General features: G+C 44.8%; 2 protein-coding genes across 8 annotated transcripts in view; both read left to right on the top strand.

Moving 5' to 3' along the window:
- LOC121549664 (band 4.1-like protein 3) overlaps positions 1–21388 on the top strand; it is an 82796-nt gene extending 61408 nt beyond the window's left edge. For 3 of the 7 annotated variants that reach the window (XM_045210434.1, XM_045210435.1, XM_045210437.1), the window contains 8 exons: positions 75–923; positions 2004–2123; positions 5735–6325; positions 8532–8651; positions 8933–9031; positions 16856–16936; positions 18127–18243; positions 21082–21388. In XM_045210434.1, the coding sequence (XP_045066369.1) occupies positions 75–923; positions 2004–2123; positions 5735–6325; positions 8532–8651; positions 8933–9031; positions 16856–16936; positions 18127–18237 (1971 nt within the window). In that variant the 3' untranslated portion in view covers positions 18238–18243; positions 21082–21388. The remainder of the gene's footprint in view (positions 1–74; positions 924–2003; positions 2124–5734; positions 6326–8531; positions 8652–8932; positions 9032–16855; positions 16937–18126; positions 18244–21081) is intronic. The other 4 variants (XM_045210438.1, XM_045210436.1, XM_045210439.1 and 1 more) reach the window with 4 other exon arrangements.
- A 3154-nt stretch (positions 21389–24542) lies between these two features.
- Positions 24543–28000, top strand: LOC121549665 (zinc finger and BTB domain-containing protein 14-like). The gene is made up of 2 exons (XM_041861478.2): positions 24543–24844; positions 26098–28000. Exons 1-2 carry the CDS (start codon positions 24703–24705, stop codon positions 27447–27449), a joined length of 1494 nt encoding a protein of 497 aa, XP_041717412.1. The 5' UTR covers positions 24543–24702; the 3' UTR covers positions 27450–28000.

The raw sequence follows: 28000 nt of genomic DNA, 5'->3' as shown, positions 1-28000 counted from the left end.
TTGGACTGCCATTGGAAGTCCTACTCCCCCATTGAACTGGCTAACCCCAGTCTTTGTATGTATCTTGTATGTAGGACTCTGACGGGTGGGTAATAGTAAGCAAAGTCCCTCCTAAGGTAGCCGAAAAGAAAAACATTGTCAACTATAAAGTTATGGCCGTCGATAACGCTGTGGCTGAAGGAGCGCTCGCCGGCGCCAGTGGTGGCGTAGTCATCAAGGAGTTTGGCAAACCATACGAGAGCTTCAGCCGTGAACTCACGTCCAAGACTGAGGAGATGGGAGAGAAGACCTACACCCTGGGCAAGTCCTACGACACCATGTCAGGCAAGATCGTCACCATGACGACGCGGGCCAAAGATGGTGGGGAGGCGGCGGCGGCCGCTCCGACGGTGTTCTCCAGGGAGCTGAAGAGGGCTGCGGACCAATCCACCACCACAGTGAAGATCATCCCGGTGTCGACTGAGTACGATAAGCCAGTGTCGGTCCACTCGACTCTCCCGCCCCTAGAGGGAATCGGACCCCCAATGATCACCATCCAGGAGGCCAGGACCCCCTCTCCATCTGAGGGAATGGGACCCTCCATGATCACCATCCAGGAGGCCAGGATGCCCTCTCCATCCGAGCCCAGCGACAGTGGCCTGGGCCTGGGCGCCATGCGGACCGTGGTGTCCATCCGCTCCAGCCAGGACATCAGTGATGCCGCGAGAGCAGACAGCAGGAAGCAGCTGAGGGAGACTTTTCTCCTGGGAGACAGGAGCACCACCCCTGTTGCGCCTCACACACCCCTCTCGCCACGCTCCCCAATGGCCAAGTCCCCAAAGGCCAAGTCCCCCATGACGATGCCCAAGCCTCCAATGGCCGACCTGCGTCTGAGCCCCGGCCCTGTGTCCTATCTATCCAGAACCCCATCGCCCTCCAAAGTGGTAGGATGATATGACACCCCCCCCCAAAAGTCTGAAACCCCTTTCCCCCCTTTCCCCCCATTCCCCCCTCTCCCTATCCCCCCACTTTATCCGCAAGCTACTTCCGCCCCAGCCTGTCTGGTTGTCTTATCCACTGCAACAAGGCTGGACCCGGCGCTGTTTTGCACTCAACTGAATGTTCATGGGAATTGCTTGGGATTTTCATTCTATAGTTTGCTCTGTTTAGTTGAACACAAATCCCTTAGCCACGGTATTTGGTGTCATTTGTTCACTGCTTTCCGAAGCAAAACTTGCTGCTCCATGGGCACTGGCAATTGTTTACCCCTTTTATTTCGATTTGTAAATTAAAATAATCGTGTTTTGTTTTAAGCTGATCCCCATGCTACTAGCCACACCAAATGAATGCTTTACACTTTGGCTTATTGTATGGTATACTATGGTTGGTATGCCACTGACTGCTTCAGCCCTGCCGCTTTTATTTTGACTTTCCTGGGTTTGCGCTCTCTGAACTCTCTGCAGCTTGATCTGAGATGATAATATGGGCCCTATTCATAAGAGGAGACCCTCCGACACACAAGACACTCTCTTGTCTGTCTCACCTATTGCCTTTGTGACTAACATTCTCAAGAGAAAAAAACCTCTAGTTCAGTGATTGACACGTCACAGGATGGTGTTTCTACCTATGTGCTCTGTAAAAGAAATGCATTGTCTGCATATTATAGCATACAAATTGGATTAAAATAGTTGGAAACCAATTTGATAAAACCTTTTTAATTCTTGCATTGTCTTATAGAAGTTGATCACTTTAAACCATGGATATCACTCTAGGTTGTGATTGATGGAATACCTTTTGAATACCTTAGAATAAAATTGTACAAACCCAATTTTCTCAAACCCAATCTTCTAAAATGACCTTTCTTAGCGATCAATCATCACCTCAATGCTCTTATGAATAATCCCCACCAACCCCCGTCCCCTGAGCTTGTGTCTCTCCTCCTTTCTATCTAACTGTGTGTGTGTTTCTCTTCTACTCCCGTGTGTCTATGTGTGTTGACTCTCCCCATCTCTCTGTCTGCTCAGCCTAAGCCCACCTTTGAGGAGATGTCCCCGGAGCTCACCGCTCTCTTACAGTCGGCCAGAGATCAGACCAGCACGCGGGGTTGGACTGCCTCGCCTGCCTATAGTCAGGCCCTGTTCAAGGTGGCCTCTTATACCATATGGATAATATACAACTCAACAAACGGGATGATAGCAGTTGTAGTGCATGCATATCTCCGTTTTTTTATTATTATTTAACCTTTTATACAGGTTATTCTCATTGAGATAACATCTCTTTTGCAAAAGACCTGTTTAGTATCTGTACTGTTTGTCCCTGATGTGTTTGTCCCTGATGTGTTTGTCCCTGATGTGTTTGTCCCTGATGTGTTTGTCCCTATGTTTTTCCGATGTTTTGTCCTTTCCAGTCTCTTTTTGTCCTTGTTTGCTCTGTTGTGTTTTGTTTTTGTTCGTCCTGATGTGTCCTTGTTGTTGAGGAAATGTTGTCGCTGTAGCCACTGTGTTGTCTGTCAGGCTTTTCTGTCCCCTGTCCATCCGTCCGTCCTTCCTGCCGGCCAATAAAACAGTGGACAGGTTTATGAGGAGGATTTTTTTGTCTAGACAAAGGCACCACATGGTCCTTGAGCCTTATTAACCTCTTAAGGATCGGACCCTTTTTTTTCAAATTTCGCCTAAAATGACCCCCAAATCTAACTGCCTGTAGCTCAGGACCTGAAGCAAGGATATGCATATTCTTGATACCATTTGAAAGGAAACACTTTGAAATTAGTGGAAATGTGAAATTAATGTAGGAGAATATAACACATTAGATCTGGTAAAAGATAATACAAACCAAAAAACTTGTCTTTGAAATACAAGAGAAAGGCCACAATATAATATTGCACTTTAGGCGCAATTTAGATTTTGGCCACTAGATGGCAGCAGCGTGTGTGCAAAGTTTCAGATTGATCCAGTGAAGCATTGCAATACTGGACTATTTTGTATCAAGCCTGCCCAAATGTGCCAAATTGGTTAATTGATACATTTTCAAGTACATAACTATAGAGAGCATACAAAAATGCTATGGTAATACAAAATGTAAGTTTACACACTCTCAGGAATGTCATACATGATGGATCATTAGCTAATACACTAACTTTCACACATCTAGATGGCCGGGCGGGGTGGGCGTGGCGCCCGAGACAGCAGGGGTTCAAACTGTAGAACCCAGTTCCTACATTTGAATATAAAAATTTATTTTATCAAACAAAACTATGCTAAATTTTTTCTCTGGGACCATTAGGATGACAAATGAGAGCAAGATTACTGAATGTATCAAACCAGTTGCCATGATAAGTTTTTGTTGTTGTTGTGCACTCTCCTCAAACAATAGCATGCTATTTGTTCACTGTAATAGCTACTGTAAATTGGACAGTGCAGTTAGATTAACACTCATTTAAGCTTTCTGCCCATATAAGACATGTCTATGTCCTGGAAAGTTTGCTGTTACTTACAACAGTCATGCTAATCACATTAGCGCACGTTAGCTCAACCGTCCCGGGACACCAATCCCGTAGAGGTTAAGGAGGAATATGAGAGCATTACCCACCCGGCATATTTGATTTTGCAACCCTACTTCACCTTTAGGTAATTTCGATAACTCAAAGTGGGGAACAAAGTGGTCATCCAATGTACACCATGTTAAATGATTTATACATGCATTCAAAAAGATCACATCGGTACTAACATATGAAGTAACCCTTCCCTACTGTATGAAAGTAGATTCTAGGTTGTCCACCCACTCTGCCCAGAGTGGGTGAAAACTTGCTATGGTGATGAAATTTCACTTCCTTATGATCTAAAATACATTTTACCAAGACAAATATAATTATTCATGTTCTAAATTGTTCTGTGGGGACTTTCTCTAACATATCATTAACATTATATGAAAAAAGTTGGATTTAGTAACCTAAAACATACAATAATAAGCACCGAGCTCTGTTGACATAGAGGTGCAGGTTTCTTATAAAAACTTTTGTATTTTGTGGTCTTCGTCTTCAAAGTTGTTTCCAAGGGTCGCAAAAAGCTAAATTAGCATGACACAAGCTGAATTACAGTGGCTTGTCAAAGTATTCATCCCTCTTGGCATTTTTCCTATTTTGTTGCCTTACAAACCTTGATTTTGGGGGGGTTTGTATCATTTGATTTACACAACATGCCTACCACTTTGAAGATGCAAAATAAAAAAATGTGTGAAACAAACAAGAAATAAAACAAAAAAACTGAACTTGAGCGTGCATAACTATTCACCCCCCCCCCCCCAAAGTCAATACTTTGTAGAGCCACCTTTTGCAGCAATTACAGCTGCAAGTCTCTTGGGGTATGTCTCTATAAGCTTGGTACATCTAGCCACTGGGACTTTTGCCCATTCTTCAAGGCAAAACTGCTCCAGCTCCATCAAGTTGGATGGTTTCCGCTGGTGTACAGCAATCTTTAAGTCATACCACAGATTCTCAATTGGATTTAAATGTTTCCCCTTAAACCACTTGAGTGTTGCTTTAGCAGTATGCTTAGGGTCATTGTCCTGCTGGAAGGTGAACCTCCATCCTAGTCTCAAATCTCTGGAAGACTGAAACAGGTTTCCCTCAAGAATTTCCCAGTATTTAGCGCCATCCATCATTCCTTCAATTCTGACAGTCCCTGCCGATGAAAAACATCCCACAGCATGATGCTGCCACCACCATGCTTCACTGTGGGGATGGTGTTCTCAGGGTGATGAGAGGTGTTGGGTTTGCGCCAGATATAGCGTTTTCCTTGATGGCCAAAAAGCTCAATTTATGTCTCATCTGACCAGAGTACCTTTGCAGCTCCTTCAGGGTTATCTTTGGTCTCTTTGTTGCCTCTCTGATTAATGCCCTCCTTGCCTGGTCCATGAGTTTTGGTGGGCTGCCCTCTCTTGGCAGGTTTGTAATGGATTTAATGGTGCTCCGTCTGACTTAAAAAGGCATCTGTACTTCTGATCTGTACTTCTCCACAACTTTGTCCCTGACCTGTTTGGAGAGCTCCTTGGTCTTCATGGTGCCGCTTGCTTGGTGGTGCCCCTTGCTTAGCAATGTTGCAGACTCTGGGGCCTTTCAGAACAGGTGTATATATACTGAGATCATGTGACAGATCATGTGACACTTAGATTGCACACAGGTGGACTTTATTTAACTAATTATGTGACTTCTGAAGTTAATTGGTTGCACCAGATCTTATTTAGGGGCTTCATAGCAAATGGGCTGAATACATATGCACGCACCACTTTTCCGTTATTTATATTTTAGCATTTTTTGAAATAAGTTATTTTTTTCATTTCACTTCACCAATTTTGATTATTTTGTGTATGTCCATTACATGAAATCCAAATAAAAATCCATTTAAATTACAGGTTGTAATGCAACTAAATAGGAAAAACGCCAAGGGGGGTGAATACTTTTGCAAGGCACTTTAGTCACCCTAATCTTGGCCACCCTACAACGGTTAAAACACCAATAACTATTGAACAGATTATGGTAGAGACATGAGGTTTGGACCATTGCTTTGCTTAGAGGATTGTCTACACAATTAATTATTATTAAGTATTTTACCCATTGGTCAAAAGATGCGTTTTTGATTGGGCACCTTACAGATTGATGCTAATTTGCCATCTGCTTCCATAATACTGTAGATTCACTCCATATTGAAGTGCAGGCAGGTTCAAGAAGACTGTTGGTGACAACTTGTTTGTTTCCTAGACAACAGAGAAGGTGGAGCGGTTCATGCTGCAGACAGAGGTGGTATCATCCCAACAACAAGAAGACCAGGACCAGGAACAGCCTGAGCAGCAGCCGGCACAGCCAGAACAGCCTGACAACATGGAGAACCAGGCAGAGCAGCAACCTGAGCAGGTAGAGACAGACTCACTGGAAGGGATAGAGGACGATAGGCCTCAGTCCGTGCTGCGCGTGCATGATGACCACTCTGACGACTCAGACACGCCAAGCGAGGCAAGTGACACTAGTGACGCCGCTAGCATAGCCTCGATGGGGCCGGCCCTGACTGCCGCAGCCCAGGCCGCCGTGGAAAAGGCTATAGGGGCGGCGGTGAAGCAGGCGGAGGCCGAGAAGAAAACTCCAGCCCCAGGCTCGGGTGGAAGCCTAGGCCTGGGGCTGGACAGTCAGTCGGAGGGAGAGGAGTCAGCAGGGTCATTCTCAGAGGAGGAGAAAGAGAACAGTCAGGACTGGAGAGGGCGCTTCGTGCCCCCCTCCTCCGTGCCCTCCTCTCCTATAGGAGCGTCCTGGCAGAGTCTCAGTGGGGAGGTTGCTGCTGCAAGGGCTCACTCAGAGGTAACACCCCAAAGAGCCCCAAAATGTTCCATAGTTGCCCTATTCACCTGTAGTACCTCTTCATAAGTGCTCCCCTAAACTGTCCTTAACTGTCCTTCCCACTCGCCTGCAATAGCAATGGAAAAGCTACCCCCGTCTCACATTCCTTTTTGCCCATGCTACTTTGAAAATGCTCGATCTGTCGCAGTCTTGCCTTCCCATTCCCCTGTAATATCACTCGAAAGATACTCCCACAATTATCCCAATCTTGGCCTCCCATTAGCTAGTATTACCAATAAGCAGGAAGCACGCAATGTATCCCAATCTTGGCCATATTACCACTGGATAAGCTACCCAACTCCCCCAGTCCTGACCCTTCTCTTTACCAATAGTAAGTAACAGTAGCCATTAGAGCCTGTGGTGCTGTGTGTGCGGTGATGTGCAGGTGAGGGAAAACACTGTTTCCTGTCCCTGTTTCTGCCCACTGGGTTTTCTATTGGAAATCATTACCATGGTCAGGCAGGCTGTACATACAGTAAGCCTGAAAACTGTAGAAGATTGCATAGAGGGAGTTATGTGTGTGTGTGTGTGTGTGTGTGTGTGTGTGCTATGCAAGCCTGTGTTTGTTCTTACAGCGCCACTATAAACGCTATAATATTTCGACCTGCACATGTACACAGTGTCAGTGGAAACGGTCCATATTTCTTCCTGACTTGTTGTTGCTTCATTTCCCCAATGTTGAAATACACTGAGTGGACAAAACATTAAGAACACCATCCAATATTGAGTTGCACCCCCCCCTTTGCCGTCAGAACAGCCTCAATTCGTCGGGGCATGGAATCTACAAGGTGTCGAAAGCGTTCCACAGGGCTGCTGGCCCATGTTGATTCCAATGCTTCCCACAGTTGTGTCAAGTTGGCTGGATGTTCTTTGGGTGGTGGACCATTCTTGATACAGACAGGATACTGTTGAGTGTGAAAAACCCAGCAGTGTTGCAGTTCTTGACTCAATCCGGTGTGCCTGGCACCTACTACCATACCCCGTTCAAAGGCACTTCAATCTTTTGGCTTGCCCATTCACCCTCTGAATGGCACACGTACACAATCCATGTCTCAATTGTCTGAAGGTCTTAGAAATCCTTCTTTAACCTGTCTCCTCCCCTTCATCTACACTGACTGAAGTAAGGGATCATAACTTTCACCTGGATTCACCTGGTCTGTCTATGTCATGGAAAGAGCAAGTGTTCTTAATGTTATACTCAGGGTAGATTACCTTTGTGGCAATCATGAGCAGCAATTAATTAAGATGTTTTATGGACAAACGTCTATGAGAAGCACAGATTGAATAGATAGCGGTCTGTTGCAGGGTTATTGCCTATCAGTCCACAGACGTTTTCAATTATGTGGACCGTTTCAGTGAAAGGGAACAGGAATTGTTTATCAATACAATCCTGCCAGGTAGACCCATTTGGCTTTCTCCTAAATGAATTAATATGCTTCCACAATCCCAAATAAGACTTACTCTGTGGTGAACTGTGATGAATTCTGAGTGAAGGGACCAGGATGATGCATTTGATTAGATTCATTGTGATTATTGTATTGATCTTCTATCAGAGAGAGGACACTCCTCATGAAGTCCTTCAGTACTTTTCCTTTCCTTCTATTTCTATGACCTTTCAATTCATTCATTGCTTGTGTCCTGTATACAATGTAATAGTGTGCATGCAAATGTGATGGCCTGTGTGTGTGGGTGTGTGTGTTGGGTGTGTGTGTGTGTGTCTGCATAAATAAATATAAGGGTGAAATCTTATTTTCTCTATCTTTTCATTTCTCTCTCTCTCTCTCTCTCTCTCTCTCTCTCTCTCTCTCTCTCTCTCTCTCTCTCTCTCTCTCTCATCTCCCTCCCTCTCTCTCTCTATCTCCCTCCCTCTCTCTCTCTATCTCCCTCCCTCTCTATCTCCCTCTCTCCCTCTCTATCTCCCTCTCTATCTCCCTCTCTCCCTCCCTCCCTCCCTCTCTCTCTCTCTCCCTCTCTATTTCTCTCTCCCTCTCTATTTCTCTCTCTCTCTCTCTCTCTCTCTCTCTCTCTCTCTCTCTCTCTCTCCCTCTCTCTCTCTCTATCTCTCTCTCCCTCTCTATTTCTCTCTCTATTTCTCTCCCTCTCCCTCTCCCTCTCTCTATTTCTCTCTCTCTCTATTTCTCTCTATTTCTCTCTCTCTCTCTCTCAGTTGTCTGTGCTGGAGTCTCCAGAGGTCCTGACCTTCAACAGGGCAGACGTGGTGGAGGTGACCCAGGAGGTCCCTGTAATACACACAGAAATGAAAACCGTCACATACCAGTCACTAGAGGTGAAGGCCCTCTCAAAACGTCAGACTTATTCCGTCTCATGCTCTATTCTGGATATTCTCATGTACTCCAATGTGCATCTTTTTGACCAGGGTAGTGTTTATTAGGGCACACAATGGAAAACGTTGTAAAACTATAATTGCAACAAAAAACGAAAACATGCCTTTTTAAGTCCAAGTAGTTCCTCCTTGTTTCAGTCCGTTTTATAATGTTAGGTGCCTAATGAATACGACCCTGTTCTTCCATCCAATTGAGATGATGAATTGAGTCTGTGTTGTTCCAGGCCGACGCTGACGCTGATCCCGAGGCGGAGGTGTTGATGAGCGCCCAGACCATCACCTCAGAGACCACCAGCACCACCACAACCACACATATCACCAAGGTAGGTACAGTGGCTTGCGAAAGTATTCACTCCCCCTTGGCATTTTTCCTATTTTGTTGCCCCCCCCCCCCAAAGTCAATACTTTGTAGAGCCACCTTTTGCAGCAATTACCGCTGCAAGTCTCTTGGGGTATGTCTCTATAAGCTTGGCACATCTAGCCACTGTGATTTTTGCCCATTCTTTAAGGCAAAACTGCTCCAGCTCCTTCAAGTTGGATGGGTTCCGCTGGTGTACAGCAATCTTTAAGTCATACCACAGATTCTCAATTGGATTGAGGTCTGGGCTTTGACTAGGCCATTCCAAGACATTTAAATGTTTCCCCTTAAACCACTCGAGTGTTGCTTTAGCAGTATGCTTAGGGTCATTGTGCTGCTGGAAGGTGAACCTCCATCCTAGTCTCAAATCTCTGGAAGACTGAAACAGGTTTCCCTCAAGAATTTCCCAGTATTTAGCGCCATCCATCATTCCTTCAATTCTGACAAGTTTCCCAGTCCCTGCCGATGAAAAACATCCCCACAGCATGATGCTGCCACCACCATGCTTCACTGTGGGGATGGTGTTCTCAGGGTGATGAGAGGTGTTGGGTTTGCGCCAGACATAGCGTTTTCCTTGATGGCCAAAAAGCTCAATTTTAGTCTCATCTGACCAGAGTACCTTCTTCCAAATGTTTGGGGAGTCTCCCACACGGCTTTTGGCAAACACCAAATGTGTTTGCTTATTTTTTTCTTTAAGCAATTACTTTTTTCTGGCCACTCTTCCGTAAATCCCAGCTCTGTGGAGTGTACGGCTTAAAGTGGTCCTATGGACAGATACTCCAATCTCTGCTGTGGAGCTTTGCAGCTCCTTCAGGGTTATCTTTGGTCTCTTTGTTGCCTCTCTGATTAATGCCCTCCTTGCCTGGTCCGTGAGTTTTGGTAGGCGGCCCTCTCTTGGCAGGTTTGTTGTGGTGCCATATTCTTTCCATTTTTTTATAATGGATTGAATGGTGCTCTGTGGGATGTTCAATGTTTCTGATATCTTTTTATAACACAACCCTAATCTGTACTTCTCCACAACTGTCACGATCGTCAGGGAGAGAAGTAGACCAAGGCGCAGCGTGTGAAACAAACATGACTTTAATTAGTTAAAGTATACCAAAACAAAACACGACTCGTGAAGTCCACGGTAAACAATACCGACACGGAACAAAAACCCACAAACACAAAGTGAAACACAGACAGTTAAATATGGCTCCCAATCAGAGACAACCAGCCGACAGCTGACACTCGTTGCCTCTGATTGGGAGTCACACAGGCAAACATAGAAACAGACAACCTAGAACACCCAAACAAAGAAACAGAACACAATGAATGAACACACCCTGGCTCAACATATAGAGTCCCAGAGCCAGGGTGTGACAGTACCCCCCCCTAAAGGCGCGGACTGCGACCGCGCCTAAATACGAGCAAAACGGGAGGGCTGGGTGGGCATACCTCCTCGGCGGCGGTTCTGGCTCCGGCCTTGCCCACCACCCTCCAACAAACCCCCCATAGCGCCCCTGGTCCGGTCTGGCCCCGCTGGCTGGAGCTGGACTGGACGTAGCAGGGGCGGTAGGCTTCAGCTCCTTAGTGGAGCAGTTGAGCCGGGTACCTGAATTGGCACCGATGACCCAGGCACGGGTTGTGCCGGACTGACGACTTCGCACCCTAGGCTTGGTGCGTGGAGCAGCGACGGGCCTTACCAGGCTGACGACTCGTACCCGGGCTTGGTGCGAGTAGCAGGAACGGGCTGAACCAGGCTGACGACTCGCACCCCTGGCTTGGTGCGAGTGGCAGGAACGGGCTGGACCAGGCTGACGACTCGCACCCCTGGCTTGGTGCGAGTGGCAGGAACGGGCTGGACCAGGCTGACGACGCACACCGTAGGCTTGGTGCGTGGAGCAGGGACAGGCCGGGCTGGGCTGGCGACGCACACCGTAGGCTTGGTGCGTGGAGCAGGGACAGGCCGGGCTGGGCTGTCGACGCACACCGTAGGCTTGGTGCGTGGAGCAGGGACAGGCCGGACAGGGCTGGCGACGCACACCGTAGGCTTGGTGCGTGGAGCAGGAACAGGCCGGGCTGGGCTGGCGACGCACACCGTAGGTTTGGTGCGTGGAGCAGGGACAGGCCGGGCTGGGCTGTCGACGCACACCGTAGGCTTGGTGCGTGGAGCAGGAACAGGCCGGGCAGGGCTGGCGACGCACACCGTAGGCTTGGTGCGTGGAGCAGGAACAGGCCGGGCAGGGCTGGCGACGCACACCGTAGGCTTGGTGCGTGGAGCAGGAACAGGCCGGGCTGGGCTGGCGACGCACACCGTAGGCTTGGTGCGTGGAGCAGGAACAGGCCGGGCTGGGCTGGCGACGCACACCGTAGGCTTGGTGCGTGGAGCAGGGACAGGCCGGACAGGGCTGGCGACGCACACCGTAGGCTTGGTGCGTGGAGCAGGAACAGGCCGGACCGTACTGGGAACACACACCACTGGCCTTAAACGGGGATCAGGAACGGGCCGGACCGGACTGGCAATACACCTCAGTACCTCTCGCCGTGCCTCTACAACTTCCTTCCCTCCTCTCGCCAATGGCTCCCGTAACCCGGTGGCCTTCTCTCCTCGTCTCCCATTACGCCCTGTGGCAGCCTCCTGCTGCCCAGTCGCCCATGCCATGTGCCCCCCCCTAAAAATGTCTTGGGGTTGCCTCTCGCCTGTCCGACGTTGACCCGTTTGGCGCCGCTGCTCCTCTCCTGCCTGGGTCTCCCCCTTTATCGCCTTCCGGTACCGGACGGCCTCCTCCTCAGTAATCTGCCCCCAACCGAGGAGGACATCCACAAGAGTCACCTCCTGCGTGTGTTCCTGGACACGCTGCTTGGTCCTGGTATGGTGGGTTTTTCTGTCACGATCGTCAGGGAGAGAAGTAGACCAAGGCGCAGCGTGTGAAACAAACATGACTTTAATTAGTTAAAGTATACCAAAACAAAACACGACTCGTGAAGTCCACGGTAAACAATACCGACACGGAACAAAAACCCACAAACACAAAGTGAAACACAGACAGTTAAATATGGCTCCCAATCAGAGACAACCAGCCGACAGCTGACACTCGTTGCCTCTGATTGGGAGTCACACAGGCAAACATAGAAACAGACAACCTAGAACACCCAAACAAAGAAACAGAACACAATGAATGAACACACCCTGGCTCAACATATAGAGTCCCAGAGCCAGGGTGTGACAACAACTTTGTCCCTGACCTGTTTGGAGAGCTCCTTGGTCTTTGTGGTGCCGCTTGCTTGGTGGTTCCCCTTGCTTAGTGGTGTTGCAGACTCTGGGGCCTTTCAGAACAGGTGTATATATACTGAGATCATGTGACAGATCATGTGACACTTATATTGCACACAGGTGGACTTTATTTAACTAATTATGTGACTTCTGAAGGTAATTGGTTGCACCAGATTTTATTTAGGGGCTTCATATCAAATGGGCTGAATACATATGCAAGCACCACTTTTCCGTTATTTATTTTTATGAATTTTTTGAAACAAGTTATTTTTTTCATTTCACTTGACCAATTTGGACTATTTTGTGTATGTCCATTACATGAAATCCAAATAAAAATCCATTTAAATTACAGGTTGTAATGCAACAAAATAGGAAAAACGCCAAGGGAGATGAATACTTTTGCAAGGCACTGTAGGAGCAAGTCCATGTAATGCTTTGTAGGTTAGCAGTAAAACCTTGAAATCAGCCCTAGCCTTACCAGGAAGCCAGTGTAGAGAGGCTAGCACTGGAGTAATATGATCAAATATTTGGGTTCTAGTCAAGATTCTAGCAGTTGTGTTTAGCACTAACTAAATTTTATTTAGTGCTTTATCCGGGTAGCCGGAGAGTAGAGCATTGCGGTAGTCTAATCTAGAAGTGACAAAAGCATAGACTAGCTTTTCTGCATCATTCTTGGACAAAAAGTTTCTGATTTTTACAATGTTATGAAGATGGAAAAAAGCTGTCCTTGAAATATTCTTGATATGTTTGTCAAAAGAGAGATCAGGGTCCAGAGTAATGCCGAGGTCCTTCACAGTTTTGTTTTAGACGACTGTAAAACCATCAAGATTAATTGTCAGATCCAACAGAATATCTCTTTGTTTCTTGGGACCTAGAACTAGCATCTCTGTTTTGTCCGAGTTTAAATGTAAAACATTTGTCGCCATCCACTTCCTTATGTCTGAAACACAGGCTTCCAGGGTAGGCAATTTTGGGGCTTCACCATGTTTCATCGAAATGTACAGCTGTGTGTTGCCCGCATAGCAATGAAAGTTAACATTGTGTTTCTGAATGACATCACCAAGAAGTAAAATATATTGCGAAAACAATAGTGGTCGGAACCTTGAGGAACACCAAAACGTACAATTGATTTGTCAGAGGACAAACCATCCACAGAGACAAACTGATATCTTTCCGACAGATAAGATCTAAACCAGGCAGGAACTTGTCCGTGTAGACCAATTAAGGTTTCTAATCTCTCCAAAAGAATGTGGTGATCGATGGTGTCAAAAGCAGCACTAAGGTCTAGGAGCACGAGGACAGATGCAGAGCCTTGGTCTGATGCCATTAAAAGGTCATTTACCACCTTCACGAGTGCAGTCTCAGTGGTATGATGGGGTCTATAACCAGACTGAAGTGTTTCATATACATTATATGTCTTCAGGAAGGCAGTAAGTTGCTGCACCACAGCTTTTTCTAAAATGTTTGAGAAGATATGGAGATTCGATATAGGCCAATCGTTTTTTACATTTTCTGGGTCAAGGTTTGGCTTTTTCAAGAGAGGCTTTATTACTGCCACTTTTAGTGAGTTTGGTACACATCCAGTGGATAGGGAGCCATTTATTATGTTCAACATAGGAGGGCCAAGCACAGGATGTAGCTCTTTCAGTCGTTTAGTTGGAATAGGGTCCAGTATGCAGCTTGAAGGTTTAGAGGCCATTACTATTTTCATGAATGTGTCAAGCGATATAGGATTAAAAAAACGTGAGTTTCTCCATTGATCCTAGGTCCTGGCAGTTTTGTGCAGACTCAGGACCGCTGAGCTTTGGAGAAATACGCAGATTCAAAGAGGAGTCCGTAATTTGCTTTCTAATGATCATGATCTTTTCGTCAAAGAAGTTCATGAATTCATCACTGCTGAAGTGAAAGGCATCCTCTCTTGGGGAATGCTGCTTTTTAGTTAGCTTTGCGACAGTATCAAATATAAATGTTGGATTGTTCTTATTCTCCTCAATTAGGTTGGAAAAATAGGATGATCGAGCAGCAGTGAGTGCTCTTCGATATTGCACTGTACATTTTTTCCAAGCTAGTAGGAATTCTTCCAGTTTGGTGGAACGCCATTTCAGTTCCAATTTTCTGGAAGCTTGCTTCAGGGCTCGGGTATTTTCTGTATACCAGGGAGCTAGTTTCTTGTGACAAATGTTTTTTGTTTTTAGGGGTGCGACTGCATCTAGGGTATTACGCAAGGTTACATTTAGATCCTCAGTTTGGTCGTTAACTGATTTTTGTACTCCAACGTCCTTGAGTAGGTGGAGGGAGTCTGGAAGGGCATCTAGAAAAACATTTAGATCCACAATATTTATTCCACAGGACAAAACTAGATCCAGGGTATGACTGTGGCAATGAGTAGGTCCGGAGACATGTTGGACAAAACCCACTGAGTCGATGATGGCTCCGAAAACCTTTTGGAGTGGATCTGTGGACTTTTCCATGTGAATATTAAAGTCACCAAAAAGTTGAATATTATCTGCCATGACTACAAGGTCCGATAGGAATTCAGGGAACTTAGTGAGGAACTCTGTATACGGCCCAGGAGTGTAAGGGTTGGTGTGAGGTGTGACCCAGGTGCGGTGCAGGATAGACAGTAGGCAGTAGGCAGTAGGCAGAGATGGTGAAACAAGGATCTTTACTGGTGGTTCCGAAGCCAGGATACAAAACAACGGACTTAACATGATAAAAGAAAGGTGGAGCAAATAAGTCTCCAAAAACAGGCTGACAGCCAAAATACGAAATAGTAACTATGACTGAAATAATAAAGAAACAGGGAGAACACTTCTCGAGTACCTGTACATACTTCTCAGATCAGACACTGATTAGTACTGCTGAGCATAGAGAAACTAGCAGCAAAAACTGACAAAGGTGACACCAATTGGATGATGATTGGTCCAGACTGTGAGTAAGAGGTGCCTAAGGTTGTGGGAGGATGACACCTAGTGGGTCGCTCCGGAACTGCGACCCCCTCCTGTAACACAGGAGGACTTTAAACAGTAGCTATAAAAAGTGATTGAGCAGGCTGCATAGATTTCATAACTAGAAGCTCAAAAGAAGAAAACACAGTCATTTTTGGGGTGGTAAATTGAAATTTGCAATCGTAAATGTTAGCAACACCTCCGCCTTTGCGGGATGCGCGGGGGATATGGTCACTAGTGTAACCAGGAGGAGAGGACTCATTTAACACAGTAAATTCATCAGGCTTAAGCCATGTTTTAGTCAGGCCAATCACATCATGATTATGATCAGTGATTAGGTCATTGACCATAACTGCCTTGGAAGTGACGTATCTAACATTAAATAGCCCTATTTTGAGATGTGAGATATCACAATCTCTTTCAATAATGACAGGAATGGAGGAGGTCTTTATTCCAGTGAGATTGCTAAGGAGAACACCGCCATGTTTAGTTTTGCCCAACCTAGATCGAGGCACAGACACGGTTTCAATGGGGATAGCTGAGCTGACTACACTGACTGTGCTAGTGGCAGACTCCACTAGGCTGGCAGGCTGGCTAACAGCCTGCTGCCTGGCCTGCACCCTATCTCATTGTGGAGCTAGAGGAGTTAGAGCCCTTCTATGTTGGTAGATAAGATGAGAGCACCCCTCCAGCTAGGATGGAGTCTGTCACTCCTCAGCAGGCCAGGCTTCGTCCTGTTTGTGGGTGAGTCCCAGGAAGAGGGCCAATTATCTACAAATTCTATCTTTTGGGAGGGGCAGAAAATAGTTTTCAACCAGCGATTGAGTTCTGAGACTCTGCTGTAGAGCTCATCACTCCCCCTAACTGGGAGGGGGCCAGAGACAATTACTCGATGCCGATACATCTTTCTAGCTATTTTACACGCTGAAGCTATGTTGCTCTTGGTGACCTCTGACTGTTTCAGCCTAACATCATTGGTGCCGACGTGGATAACAATATCCCTATACTCTCTACACTCGCCAGTTTTTGCCTTAGCCAGCACCATCTTCAGATTAGCCTTTACCTCGGTAGCCCTGCCCCCTGGTAAACAGTGTATGATCGCTGGATGATTTCCTTTTTTTTGTGAAGCTTGCGTTGAACAAGCTTCCATTACCCCTGTCACAAGGGGATTTATGGCTGATTTAAGATGAAATCGTCAACCCTGTTACGGTCAACCCTGTTACTTTATTTGGCACTTAAAAGGCACTTACTATAGTCGTTCTTTTATTTTATTTTTTATTAAGTTGAACATGTGATCTTTAAAATAAAGAATGTTAAAATAAAAATTCACCAAGTTCCACTACCCAAAAGGGACTAATTTCATGGAACGACCCAGTGGCATGGGTAGCATACTGTATGAGTGAATAGGGCGGGGGCATGGATACCACTGGTTTGTTAGTGGTGCATATAATTTCACTATTAGGTGGTTCCAATGGCTCAGTTGGTTTCGAGCTTGGTGCTTCCAATACCACAGCTGTGGGTTCCTTTAGGCTAAGTTTTTTTTTGTCTGAAATGTCCCTCAAATTCAATTACATTTATTTTCCAGACTGTGAAAGGTGGCATCTCGGAAACGAGGATCGAGAAGAGAATCGTAATCTCGGGTGATGCAGACATTGACCATGACGAGGTAATAAAGTAGACTGTTCCTTCACTCTTACACTGTGTGTCCTCTAGCATGCATCCTAAGTATCCTTACCGCTACTGAAAAAGGCTTAGCTATTGTAACAAGACAAGTGGCAACTGGAGACATTGCTGATGTCAGGATATTCGGCCCCCTACCCAACGAACAAACTGGTGGCGATGACATCATTATGCCGTCTTTTATGATGTCATGGTCCCGCTGTATACTAGTTTGATATCGCTTTTTAGCAACCAGGAAAAGACGTCTTTATCTGGTTGTAATCTGACCAGATGACAATATGAAGTATTTTCGATGACTTCTTCAAGTCGTTACATGGTTTCTACAGAAACCATCTGGTTGTAACCTGGTTACATGGCATCTCCTCAACCAGAATACCAGTTAACAACCAGGAAATCGAATTTGCCAAATTCTGCTTGCTGGGTGTTAATATAATATGGGTGTTGTGTTGAGAGAGACTGACAGAACAGAATCGATAGTTCTATTGATCAATAGCTGAGAGCAGTGACCGGAAGGTGCACACACACAGCGACAGAGGTGTACCCAACCACACAGCGACAGAGCTGTACCCAACCACACAGTGACAGAGGTGTACCCAACCACACAGCGACAGAGCTGTACCCAACCACACAGCGACAGAGGTGTACCCAACCACACAGTGACAGAGGTGTAACCAACCACACAGTGACAGAGGTGTACCCAACCACACAGCGACAGAGCTGTACCCAACCACACAGTGACAGAGGTGTACCCAACCACACAGCGACAGAGGTGTACCCAACCACACAGCGACAGAGCTGTACCCAACCACACAGCGACAGAGGTGTACCCAACCACACAGTGACAGAGGTGTACCCAACCACACAGCGACAGAGGTGTACCCAACCACACAGCGACAGAGGTGTACCCAACCACACAGCGACAGAGGTGTACCCAACCACACAGTGACAGAGGTGTACCCAACCACACAGTGACAGAGGTGTACCCAACCACACAGTGACAGAGGTGTACCCAACCACACAGTGACAGAGGTGTAACCAACCACACAGTGACAGAGGTGTAACCAACCACACAGCGACTAGTCCAACCCTTGCCCTTGTGATTCTGATCATACCCATTCCACCTTCCTCTCTGTTTCCCTCCATGGGGTGTTCGGCATACTGTCTGTCTGTCTGTAGGCCTTGGCTCAGGCCATAAAGGAGGCCAAAAAGGAGCACCCTGACATGTCAGTAACCAAAGTAGTGGTCCACAAAGAGACTGAGATCACGCCCGAGGAGGGCGAAGAGTGACCGCAGGTAAGGGGACTACGTCGGTCGGTCTGTGACGGCTGGGTCTGGCTGGCAGGACACTGACAAGTAACCCCCTCCATTCCCTCCACATCCATCCTCTGCCTCTTTTGCTGTCTACAGTCACCGGCTTCTCAATAGGGCTGCTCCACGCTCAGCTTGCTGTACTAACCTGGGGCTGCTTTCAGCAGTCTCTCTATATACTGTATGGAGTCTCTCTATATACTGTATGGAGTCTCTATATATAATGTATGGAGTCTCTATATATACGGTATGGAGTCTCTATATATAATGTATGGAGTCTCTATATATATGGTATGGAGTCTCTATATATACTGTATGGAGTCTCTCTATATACTGTAAGGAGTCTCTATACTCTATGGAGTCTCTCTATATATACTGTATGGAGTTTCTATGTATACCTAATGGAGTCTCTATATATACTGAATGGAGTCTCTATATACTGTATGGAGTCTCTCTATATACTGTATGGAGTCTCTATATATACTGTATGGAGTCTCTATATATACTGAATGGAGTCTCTCTATATACTGTATGGAGTCTCTCTATATACTGTATGGAGTCTCTATATATACTGTATGGAGTCTCTATATATACTGTATGGAGTCTCTATATACAGTGCATTCGGAAAGTATTCAGACCCCTTGACTTTTTCCACATTTTGTTACGTTACAGCCTTATTCTAAAAAATGTCCTCATCAATCTACAAATTTTTGCAAATGTATAATACAAATAACACTGAAATATCACATTTACATAAGTATTCAGACCCTTTGCTCAGTACTTTGTTGAATCACCTTTCGCAGCGATTACAGCCTCGAGTCTTCTTGGGTATGACTCTACAAGTTTTGTACACCTGTATTTGGGGAGTTTCTCCCGTTCATCTCTGCAGATCCTCTCAAGCTCTGTCAGGTTGGATGAGGAGCGTCGCTGCACAGCTATTTTCAGGTCTCCAGAGATGTTAGATCGGGTTCAAGTTCGGGCTCTGGCTGGACCACTCAAGGACATTCAGAGACGTGTCCCGAAGCCACTCCTGCATTGTCTTGGCTTTGTGCTTAGGGTGGTTGTCCTGTTGGAAGGTGAACTTTCGCCCCAGTCTGAGGTCCTGAGCGCTCTGGAGCAGGTTTTCATCAAAGATCTCTCTGTACTTTGCTCCGTTCATCTTTCCCTTGATCCTGACTGGTCTCCCAGTGACGGTTGGCATTCAGGCCAAAGAGTTCAACCTTGGTTTCATCAGACCATAAAAAATCTTGTTTCTCATAGTCTGAGAGTCTTTTAGGTGCCTTTTGGCAAACTCCAAGCGGGCTGTCATGTGCCTTTTACTGAGGAGTGGCTTCCATCTGGCCACTCTACCATAAAGGCCTGATTGGTGGAGTGCTGCAGAGATGGTTGTCCTTCTGGAAGGTTCTCCCATCTCCACAGAGGAACACTGGAGCTCTGTCAGAGTGACTATCGGGTTCTTGGTCACCTCCCTGACCAAGGCCCTTCTCCCCCGATTGCTCAGTTAGGCCGGGCGGCCAGCTCTAAGAAGAGTCTTGGTGGTTCCAAACTTCTTCCATTTAAGAATGATGGAGGCCAATGTGTTCTTGGGGACCTTCAATGCTGCAGAAATGTTTGGTACCCTTCCCCAGATCTGTGCCTCGACACAATCCTGGCTCGGAGCCCTGCGGACAATTCCTTCGACCTCCTGGCTTGGTTTTTGCTCTGACATGCACTGTCAACTGTGGGACCTTATATAGACAGGTGTGTGCCTTTCCAAAACATGTCCAATCAATTGAATTTACCACAGGTGGACTCCAGTCAAGTTGTAGAAACATCTCAATGATGATCAATGGAAACAGGATGCACTTATGTAAATAAGTTATTTCTGTTTTTAATTTCTATACATTTGCAAACATTTCTAAAAACCTGTTTTTGCTTTGTCATTATGGGGTATTCTGTGTAGATTGATGAGGGGAAAAAATGAATTTTGTCCATTTTAGAATAAGGCTGCAACGTAACAAAATGTGGAAAAAGTGAAGGGGTCTGAATACTTTCCGAATACACTGTATACTGTATGGAGAATCTCTAGAGCCTTCCATGGCTGGCTTCTGTGCCTGTGATGGCTGCTCAGGAAATGTTATTGGTGCTAACGTTTGCATTTTCCTTTTAGCTTCTCATGCCATTATTGACAATAAGCAATTCAAATGTTGTGTGTTTGCAATTTATTTTTTTATGTCTTCTCTAAATTTTAAGTCGGGTTTTGATTGTTGTCTATATAATTATCTCTTCTTGACATCTCTGGTAGTGTTTAGAGGGTACTGGTTTTCAAACTGCCAGTTTGTCTCATTCCTATCAAGGGAGGGGTTACTTGATGAGTGTGTCGAACTACATTATCTGATGATATCATTATTTACCCTCTTTCTGGTTACAATGGTATAATGCTCAAGAGAGACACCAGTTTACATTTCTTATTGTCAAGGTGTCCGTATGCTGTGGTAGAGACATGTTGCTGGAGCTTGCTTGGCAAGGGCTGTCTAGTCTAGTATATTAACCCTTTAAAATAAATTGTCATGTCTAAGCATGCAGCTTGTATGAATCTGTGTCTGATAAGTGTTGGTTTAGATGGAAAAGGTTTCTCCTGCTGATAACACACAAACCATTGACTGCCATTCACATGACCTCTCTCATGCTTTGCTTCTGATCTTAGATCATAACAGCGGCAGTAACAGAAAACATTTCCTTTTTCCCATCCTTCTGAAAAATATGTACCGTCAACAAGAATGGGAGTGTTCTTCTGTTTCATCTAAGCACGTGCTCTATAAGGATACTCTCTCTCTCTTTCAGGATTGAAGGGTCACCGGGTTCACCAACGTTTCGGGAGCATTCTGTTAACGTTACTTCACGCTGTTCAGATTACGGGATGCAAGCAGGATACTGACGTTGCCAACAGACAGCACCCCACTGTAGTGGACACTACTACTGCATCTGACCACTACTGAACTAAACTCATCCACCCACACTCCCTCACTCACCATCACTACTGGCAAACACAGACCTCCAAAGCTACCTTCATCGGAACATGTATATTGCATGAAAAAGGGAACAATTCTGAATTTTTTGTAAAGGAAAGAAAACGAATACATTTTAGGAAATATCAAAAGGTATACATGTTTTACTCGACCTGTGCACTCAGACTCAAAGGAAGAAGAATGTATGTGATGAGAAGACAGTATAGGTTATTATGTTGTATTTATTATCAAACTGCTCACTTGGAAAAATGTATAATAGTAGGCTATGATGGCACAATATTTATCCACGCAATAGATGTGGCATTCGTCTTGCCATAAGTCCCGTTATTTATCCCAAATGCTGATTTTATCCAATTTTACATAGAGTATTGCCTTTAGAAAGACAAAAATAATATCTATGGTACTGGTACATACATTTTCTTAGTAGGCCATTCATCCTCAAAGATGATTTTGTTGTTTTTACTTTAATTGTAAATATGCTCATTTGGTTTTCCTTTAATTACAAGGCGAAGATGAGGATGATGTGGAATTATCTTGTAGAAGTGTTAGTTAGCAGGGAAAGTTAAACAGACTCCATTACTGTGACCTCGTGAGTTGATTAAGAAACCCCTTATAATACAGTATGTGTCTTCACACTGTGGATTGTACTTTTCTTGTTGGTTTGAATGTGAAATGACACCCTATTCCCTATGGGCTCTGGTCAAAAGTAGTGTACTATATAGGGACTAGGATGCCATTTTAGACATGTCCTTGTTTAGACACATTCTTAAAGGAAAATTCCACCCAAAAACGAACTTTTGGTATTTATTTCATTAGTCCATTGTTGACATAGTCCCAAAATGTTTTGCCTGTCAGCAATCAAGTTTTCAAGATATGTAACTTTCAAAATACAGAAATCATCCCTATATGATACATTTCATCATATGGGTGCTGCGTTTTGCGTCATATGATGCAAAATGCATCATACAGGGATGATTTCTGTATTTTGAAAGTTACATATCTTGAAAACTTGATTGCTGACAGGCAAAACATTTTGCGACTATCTCAACAATGGACTAATGAAATAAATACCAAAAAATTGTAGTCCTACCCAGAATCCTCCTCATCCCTGTGTGGCACATCCAAGCCTTAAAACTGTGCAGAATGGACAGACAACAACCTCAAGGACAAGCCTGCAGTGTGTGTTTGTGTGCTTGGTTTCTCAAAAGCCCATGTGTCAGTGGCCATCCCACACAGATGCATCATGCCCATCGAACCTGAGCTGGCACCATCGGGTGGCACATGCCCCCCTCAATATCATCCACTGGGATGAGAATACATAATTAGTAGTGTCTTATAGAATTAATACTAAGACATTATATATTTGGTCATCAGTGCCCCCTCAGAGATATTGGGAGCATGATGCCTCTGATCCCACCCCTTCAAATCATCAGCTGCAAAACCATCCATGTTGAATGTGTTTACCACAAGATAAATAAATGGATAAATACATTTTGTTGTTTCTATTTTCTTTTTTGTCAATCACTGAAAATGTATTTGTGTTGTGCTCTAATAAACTCATGGCCGTAACTACAGTGAAGCCATTTTCAGTAAGGTAATGACTTTCACAACCGGTTTAGAGTGACACTAGCCCACTACTTTCTCTTTCACCCTTCTCTTTTCTTCTAACTAGCTGCAAATTATTTAACGAAAGGAACCCCATTTAAATGAAACGTGTGACAAAATGGGTGAATTGTACTTTCGCTGAACAGAAGTGCAGAGTCCGGTTACAGTCATGTGTTGCAAGTTAACGTGTAATTCACTTTGGTTGCGTTTGACAGACTAGTAATGTTTCTAACCAAGCCAAATGTCCATCAGCAAGACGGTTACTTTGAATGACTCATTTGAGAAGCAGTATTTGGTGGGAAACTGAAATGTAAAGTGATAATTCAGTTCCACAACAGCATTGTCTAAAGAGGGACCTAACCAGTCAGAAACGAGGGCCTCTATTCAAAAAGCATTTCAGAGTAGGAGTGCTGTCTATCCAGGATCAGCCAAACTGATTTGTGATCGCCCTGCTCAAAGGATGCTGGATGCTTATAGCTGTTTGTCACGAAATTAGCCTTTCTGAACAATAGATGTGTTGAAGCGTACAGTATCTATCTACTGTGTATTTCTCTCAGCCCAGTTAATTAAGTGTTAGTAACTTCAGCATTAACACATAATGCTGAAGTTATACATTATAGAAATGTTTCAAATGTGTCTTCAGCTTTGCTAAATTGTTTTTAGTGTATCAAACTGATCATTAGGCAATGGCAAAGTTGTTGACTACCTAGTACCCACAACTTATTTTCCATTACAGATTTGACCTTTTAGAGCAAATTGAATCTGGCTTTCCTCTAGTTCAGAGTGCAACTCCACCAATGCAACATGAAGTCAACTGTGAAGGCACAGCTGGTCTGGCATGAAGCAGATGGGGACATAGTGCCCACTGCCAATGGCTGTATAAGCATCATGTTAATTATTCTAACTCTGAACACAAACCATGACAAATATGTAATGATTGTCCAATCCAAGGCTTCAAGAGATGTGCAGCCACATTGTTAAATAAACGAATGTAATTTCCAACAAATTGAAATAAAATCTCTGACATATAAAACATAAGGAATCAGTATGCAATGTGGCATCTCCAATTAGCATTAATTCTTGCATTGCAGTAGAGACTGAAGAAAATTGCTTTAATGTAATTTAGGCGTATACATTTAGAATACCAATAGAATACCGCTAAAGGGAACCATGACATTAATAGCCAATATCCATCTGCCCATTACAATTGAAGACCATAAGAAAATGGAAATAAGCCTGATAAATCCATTTAGGGCTACATTCCTTGTTAAAATAGTTTCTCAATAGGGATAATTCATTATTAAAACTGTATTGTGCTGTAAAATCAACATTTGATGGGGTATTTAATCAAATTATTATCGGCGGGCCATGTCAAACGCTCGAGTTTGACACTCCGCGCGGTGCGTGCACACCTGTAGGCTCAGTGGGTGAAACCGTGGCTAAAATTATTGAGGGTCAATGATATCGGGGATCCTTGGGACGTCCCTACCCTAAACCCTAAACATAATCCTTACCTAACCCTAACCTTACCTTAACCATTGTAAATGTTAACTTCAATGGGGTAGGGACGTCCTAAGGACTCTGGATTGCACGGACAAATTATTGAATATCTCTGTTTCATCTCGATAAAAAGCGCACTTGCTTCCCGCTCGTGACAGTAGCTTTCGCGCCCCAAATCTAGACCCGTTTTCCTTCTAGGTTCGCGCTCCAGAGACTTCTTATCAGTAATTTGCGTAAGTACACTGTGGTTTCTGCTTTTTGTGTTGTATTTACGCTTCGAGCGTTGCCGGATCCATTTACAATTGACGTACGTACGCGCATAGTCACTTGCATGCTGCAGTTCCGTGCTGGCGCAGCGCGTCCTTCCGTTTATGCTCGTCCTCAGGCCAACAACACACAAAGTGTATTATTCCTTTTTGACTGCTTGACATATATCGGAGACTTTCTCAAGGAGAGGACATATTGTACTACAGGTAAGAAACAGATTTTTAGCGAATCAGATCCGTTTACGAAATATTGCATAATGTTTAATCAAGATGCCTGCGCGCTCACGGTTTCGGCAAAAGCTCGAGTTCGTCATTTCAGGAGTGTTCATGGCTGCTCGGGCATTTTCCATGCTAGTGTGACGGGCGCTTCCTCGCGTGCCTGTTGCTAGTCGGATACACCACCCCTCTGTTCCACCGTTCAGAATGAGACAGATTGTTGTGTTGTCGGTTACATCGACATAAATTACGATTTTACAACCAAAAGCAACATCCTATTCATGTTCTGTTGAATACAATACGAATATAAGCAAAGGTGGATGCAAACTATAGCTAGCTAAAGGTTAGCAAAATAGGCTAGCTAACGTTAGCCAGTTAACGTTAGTTACGCTCCCCCAAATCTAAAGCTATATTGCTAGCTTTTCCAATCGGTTTACTGTATGCATGCAAGTTACCTCGCCAAGGCATTAGTTATACGAAATTGAGATGTATTGCTAAGCAAGCTGCATTAATAATGTGGGCAATTTAACATGTTATATAATTTGTGATTTTCTGGGTTGAAAATGATCAAAGACTAAGGCATTCAATTGATGGGCGATTGTATCCGCCGGGATTGAATGTACTAAAATCATTTGGCCACCACAAACCTTGATTCGTTGATTATATTTCGTTAAAAAAAAAAAAAAATGAAATTATTGAACAATGTGCCTATTTCCCTCTGGTCATGTGATACATGTCGGGAGGGGATGGTAAACTCGTTTTCTAAATGATCAAATCAAATGTTATTGGTCGCGTACACATGTTTTGAGGGGCAGCGAAATGCTTATATTTCTAGCTCGAACAGTGCAGTAATACCTATCAATACAAACAATACATACAAATCCAAAAAATAAAGAAATATAATTGCAAATGATTGCAAATAGGCTACTCTCATAGTAATGCTTTCTTATCCCAGACATATGCACATAAATTACTACATTTATTAGGTTGATATGATAATAAATGAAGAAAAAAAAAAACATTGCCTTTTAAGTCAGCCCATTATTCTGCCCCACAACAGCCATTATGATGTCATCCAGAGGAACATCATACATCGGGCCATGACACACAGTGCAGCAGCTAATGAGTCGCAATGTGGTTACCATTTTAGGATATTATGACCAGATTGCCTTTGGCCTATTTCCCAATGGTTCAGAGTGAAATGTATCCACAGACATCTAACAACATTCTTTCTATTGTTCCAGAATATCAATCCAAGATGTCAGAGAACGTGAAGTACATGGATGATGAACACAAGACCATCTTCCTGAAGATACTGAATGAGCAACGGTTGGAGGGTGAACACTGCGACATCGCGGTGGTGGTTGAAGATGTGAAGTTCAGGGCCCACCGCTGTGTGTTGGCGGCGTGCAGCAACTACTTCAAAAAGCTGTTCAAGAAGCATGAAGTCGACAACTCCTCAGTCATAGAAATCGACTTCATCCGCTCTGACATCTTCGAGGAGGTGTTGAACTACATGTACACGGCCAAGATTTCTGTGAAGATAAAGGACGTGAATTTGATGATGTCTTCGGGCCAGATACTCGGAATCCGTTTTCTGGACAAACTCTGTTCACAGAAGCGTGACATGTCCACTGAAGAAAGGAACGGCCAAAATGACAAACCCTTTCCCTGTGATATTCTCAAAATGGCTCTCCCTACTGATGACCCTACATTGGGCCAGGAAAATGACGTGCAGGTGCTAGGTGACCATGACGACACTCCTACTGACGACCTTGTGGAAGAGCCAATGACCAATCACGACTTGGACAAATTGCCCAACACGGCGTTGAGAGTGCAGGAGGCCATTCTCAAAGAATGGCCTCCTGTCAATGAGGACGTGCACAAGGTGAGCTGTTACGATCAGGACGTGGAACCCATGGACACGGAGCCAAAAGACCTTGCGGGTCACACCACAACAACCTTAGCGTACGCTGACAGCATCGGCGAGGTGAAGGACGAGCAGCCCCCTGGGTGGACCACAGCCACGACGGACATGAAGTTCGAGTACCTCCTCTATGGCCACCGGGAACAGCTCGCCTGTCCGATCTGTGGAAAGACCTTCATCGACGAGAACCGTTTGAGGAAACACGAAAAGCTGCACTCGGCCGAACGTCCGTTCATCTGTGAAATCTGCAGCAAAGCCTTCACTACCCAGGCCCACCTGAAGGAGCACCTGAAGATCCACACAGGCTTCAAGCCCTACCGCTGCGACGTGTGTGGCAAGTCCTTCATCCGAGCGCCCGACCTCAAGAAGCATGAGCGGGTCCACAGCAACGAGCGTCCCTTTGGCTGCCAGATGTGCGACAAGGCCTTCAAGCACAAGTCCCACCTGAAGGACCACGAGAGGCGCCACAGGGGCGAGAAGCCCTTTGTCTGCGGCTCGTGCACCAAGGCCTTTGCCAAAGCCTCAGACCTAAAGAGACATGAGAACAACATGCACAGCGAGAGGAAGCAGATGCCGCCCAGCGCCCTGCAGACCGAGACTGAACAGCTGCAGGCAGCAGCCATGGCTGCTGAGGCCGAGCAACAACTGGAGTCCATAGCATGCTCATAGCACACAACGTTTTGTAACATTACCTTACTTGTCAATCTGAGTTTTTTGATGATGTTTCATTTTGTATTTTCATTTTGGGAGGCTGAAAAACTCCAATAATCAGATAGATTTGATGTAGATAATTTTTCTTGAGAACATAGTGAAATAAGATAGGATTTGACTGCATTCATCTATTTTTTAAATTTAATTCACGCGATTTAGGCTTTCTCACACTTGATTATATTGTAATAATTAAATATTTTTGGGGGGTATTAATTTAAATCTGTTTGTGTAAATTTTATGGCAGTGTTATGGACAAATGCTCTGACTACTGTCTCTACTCGGTTTTGGTTGTCAATATATTAGTGCTGTTATACAGTACTGGTTCTATCAAGAAAAACTGGAAATTAAATGTTTGATTTGTAAAAATGTATTTAAAAAATGGTTAGAAACCACAACTTTTTTGATGGTTAAATATTCCATTGCATCACATACACAAATCTTACTGTAATTGACATCAAAATATGTGTTGCTTTAATAAACATGCTAGCTTCAACTGCCAACAAATCATA

This window comes from Coregonus clupeaformis, chromosome 34 (assembly GCF_020615455.1).
Source record: "Coregonus clupeaformis isolate EN_2021a chromosome 34, ASM2061545v1, whole genome shotgun sequence".
Classification (NCBI taxonomy): Eukaryota; Metazoa; Chordata; class Actinopteri; order Salmoniformes; family Salmonidae; genus Coregonus; species Coregonus clupeaformis.
This window is presented reverse-complemented; position numbering and strand designations above follow the sequence as displayed.

Coding starts and splice junctions, on each gene's coding strand:
- LOC121549665 (XM_041861478.2), top strand. CDS start 24,703: ATGCTGCAGTTCCGTGCTGGCGCAGCGCGTCCTTCCGTTTATGCTCGT. Junction 24,845..26,097: donor GAGGACATATTGTACTACAG/GTAAGAAACAGA, acceptor CTATTGTTCCAG/AATATCAATCCAAGATGTCA.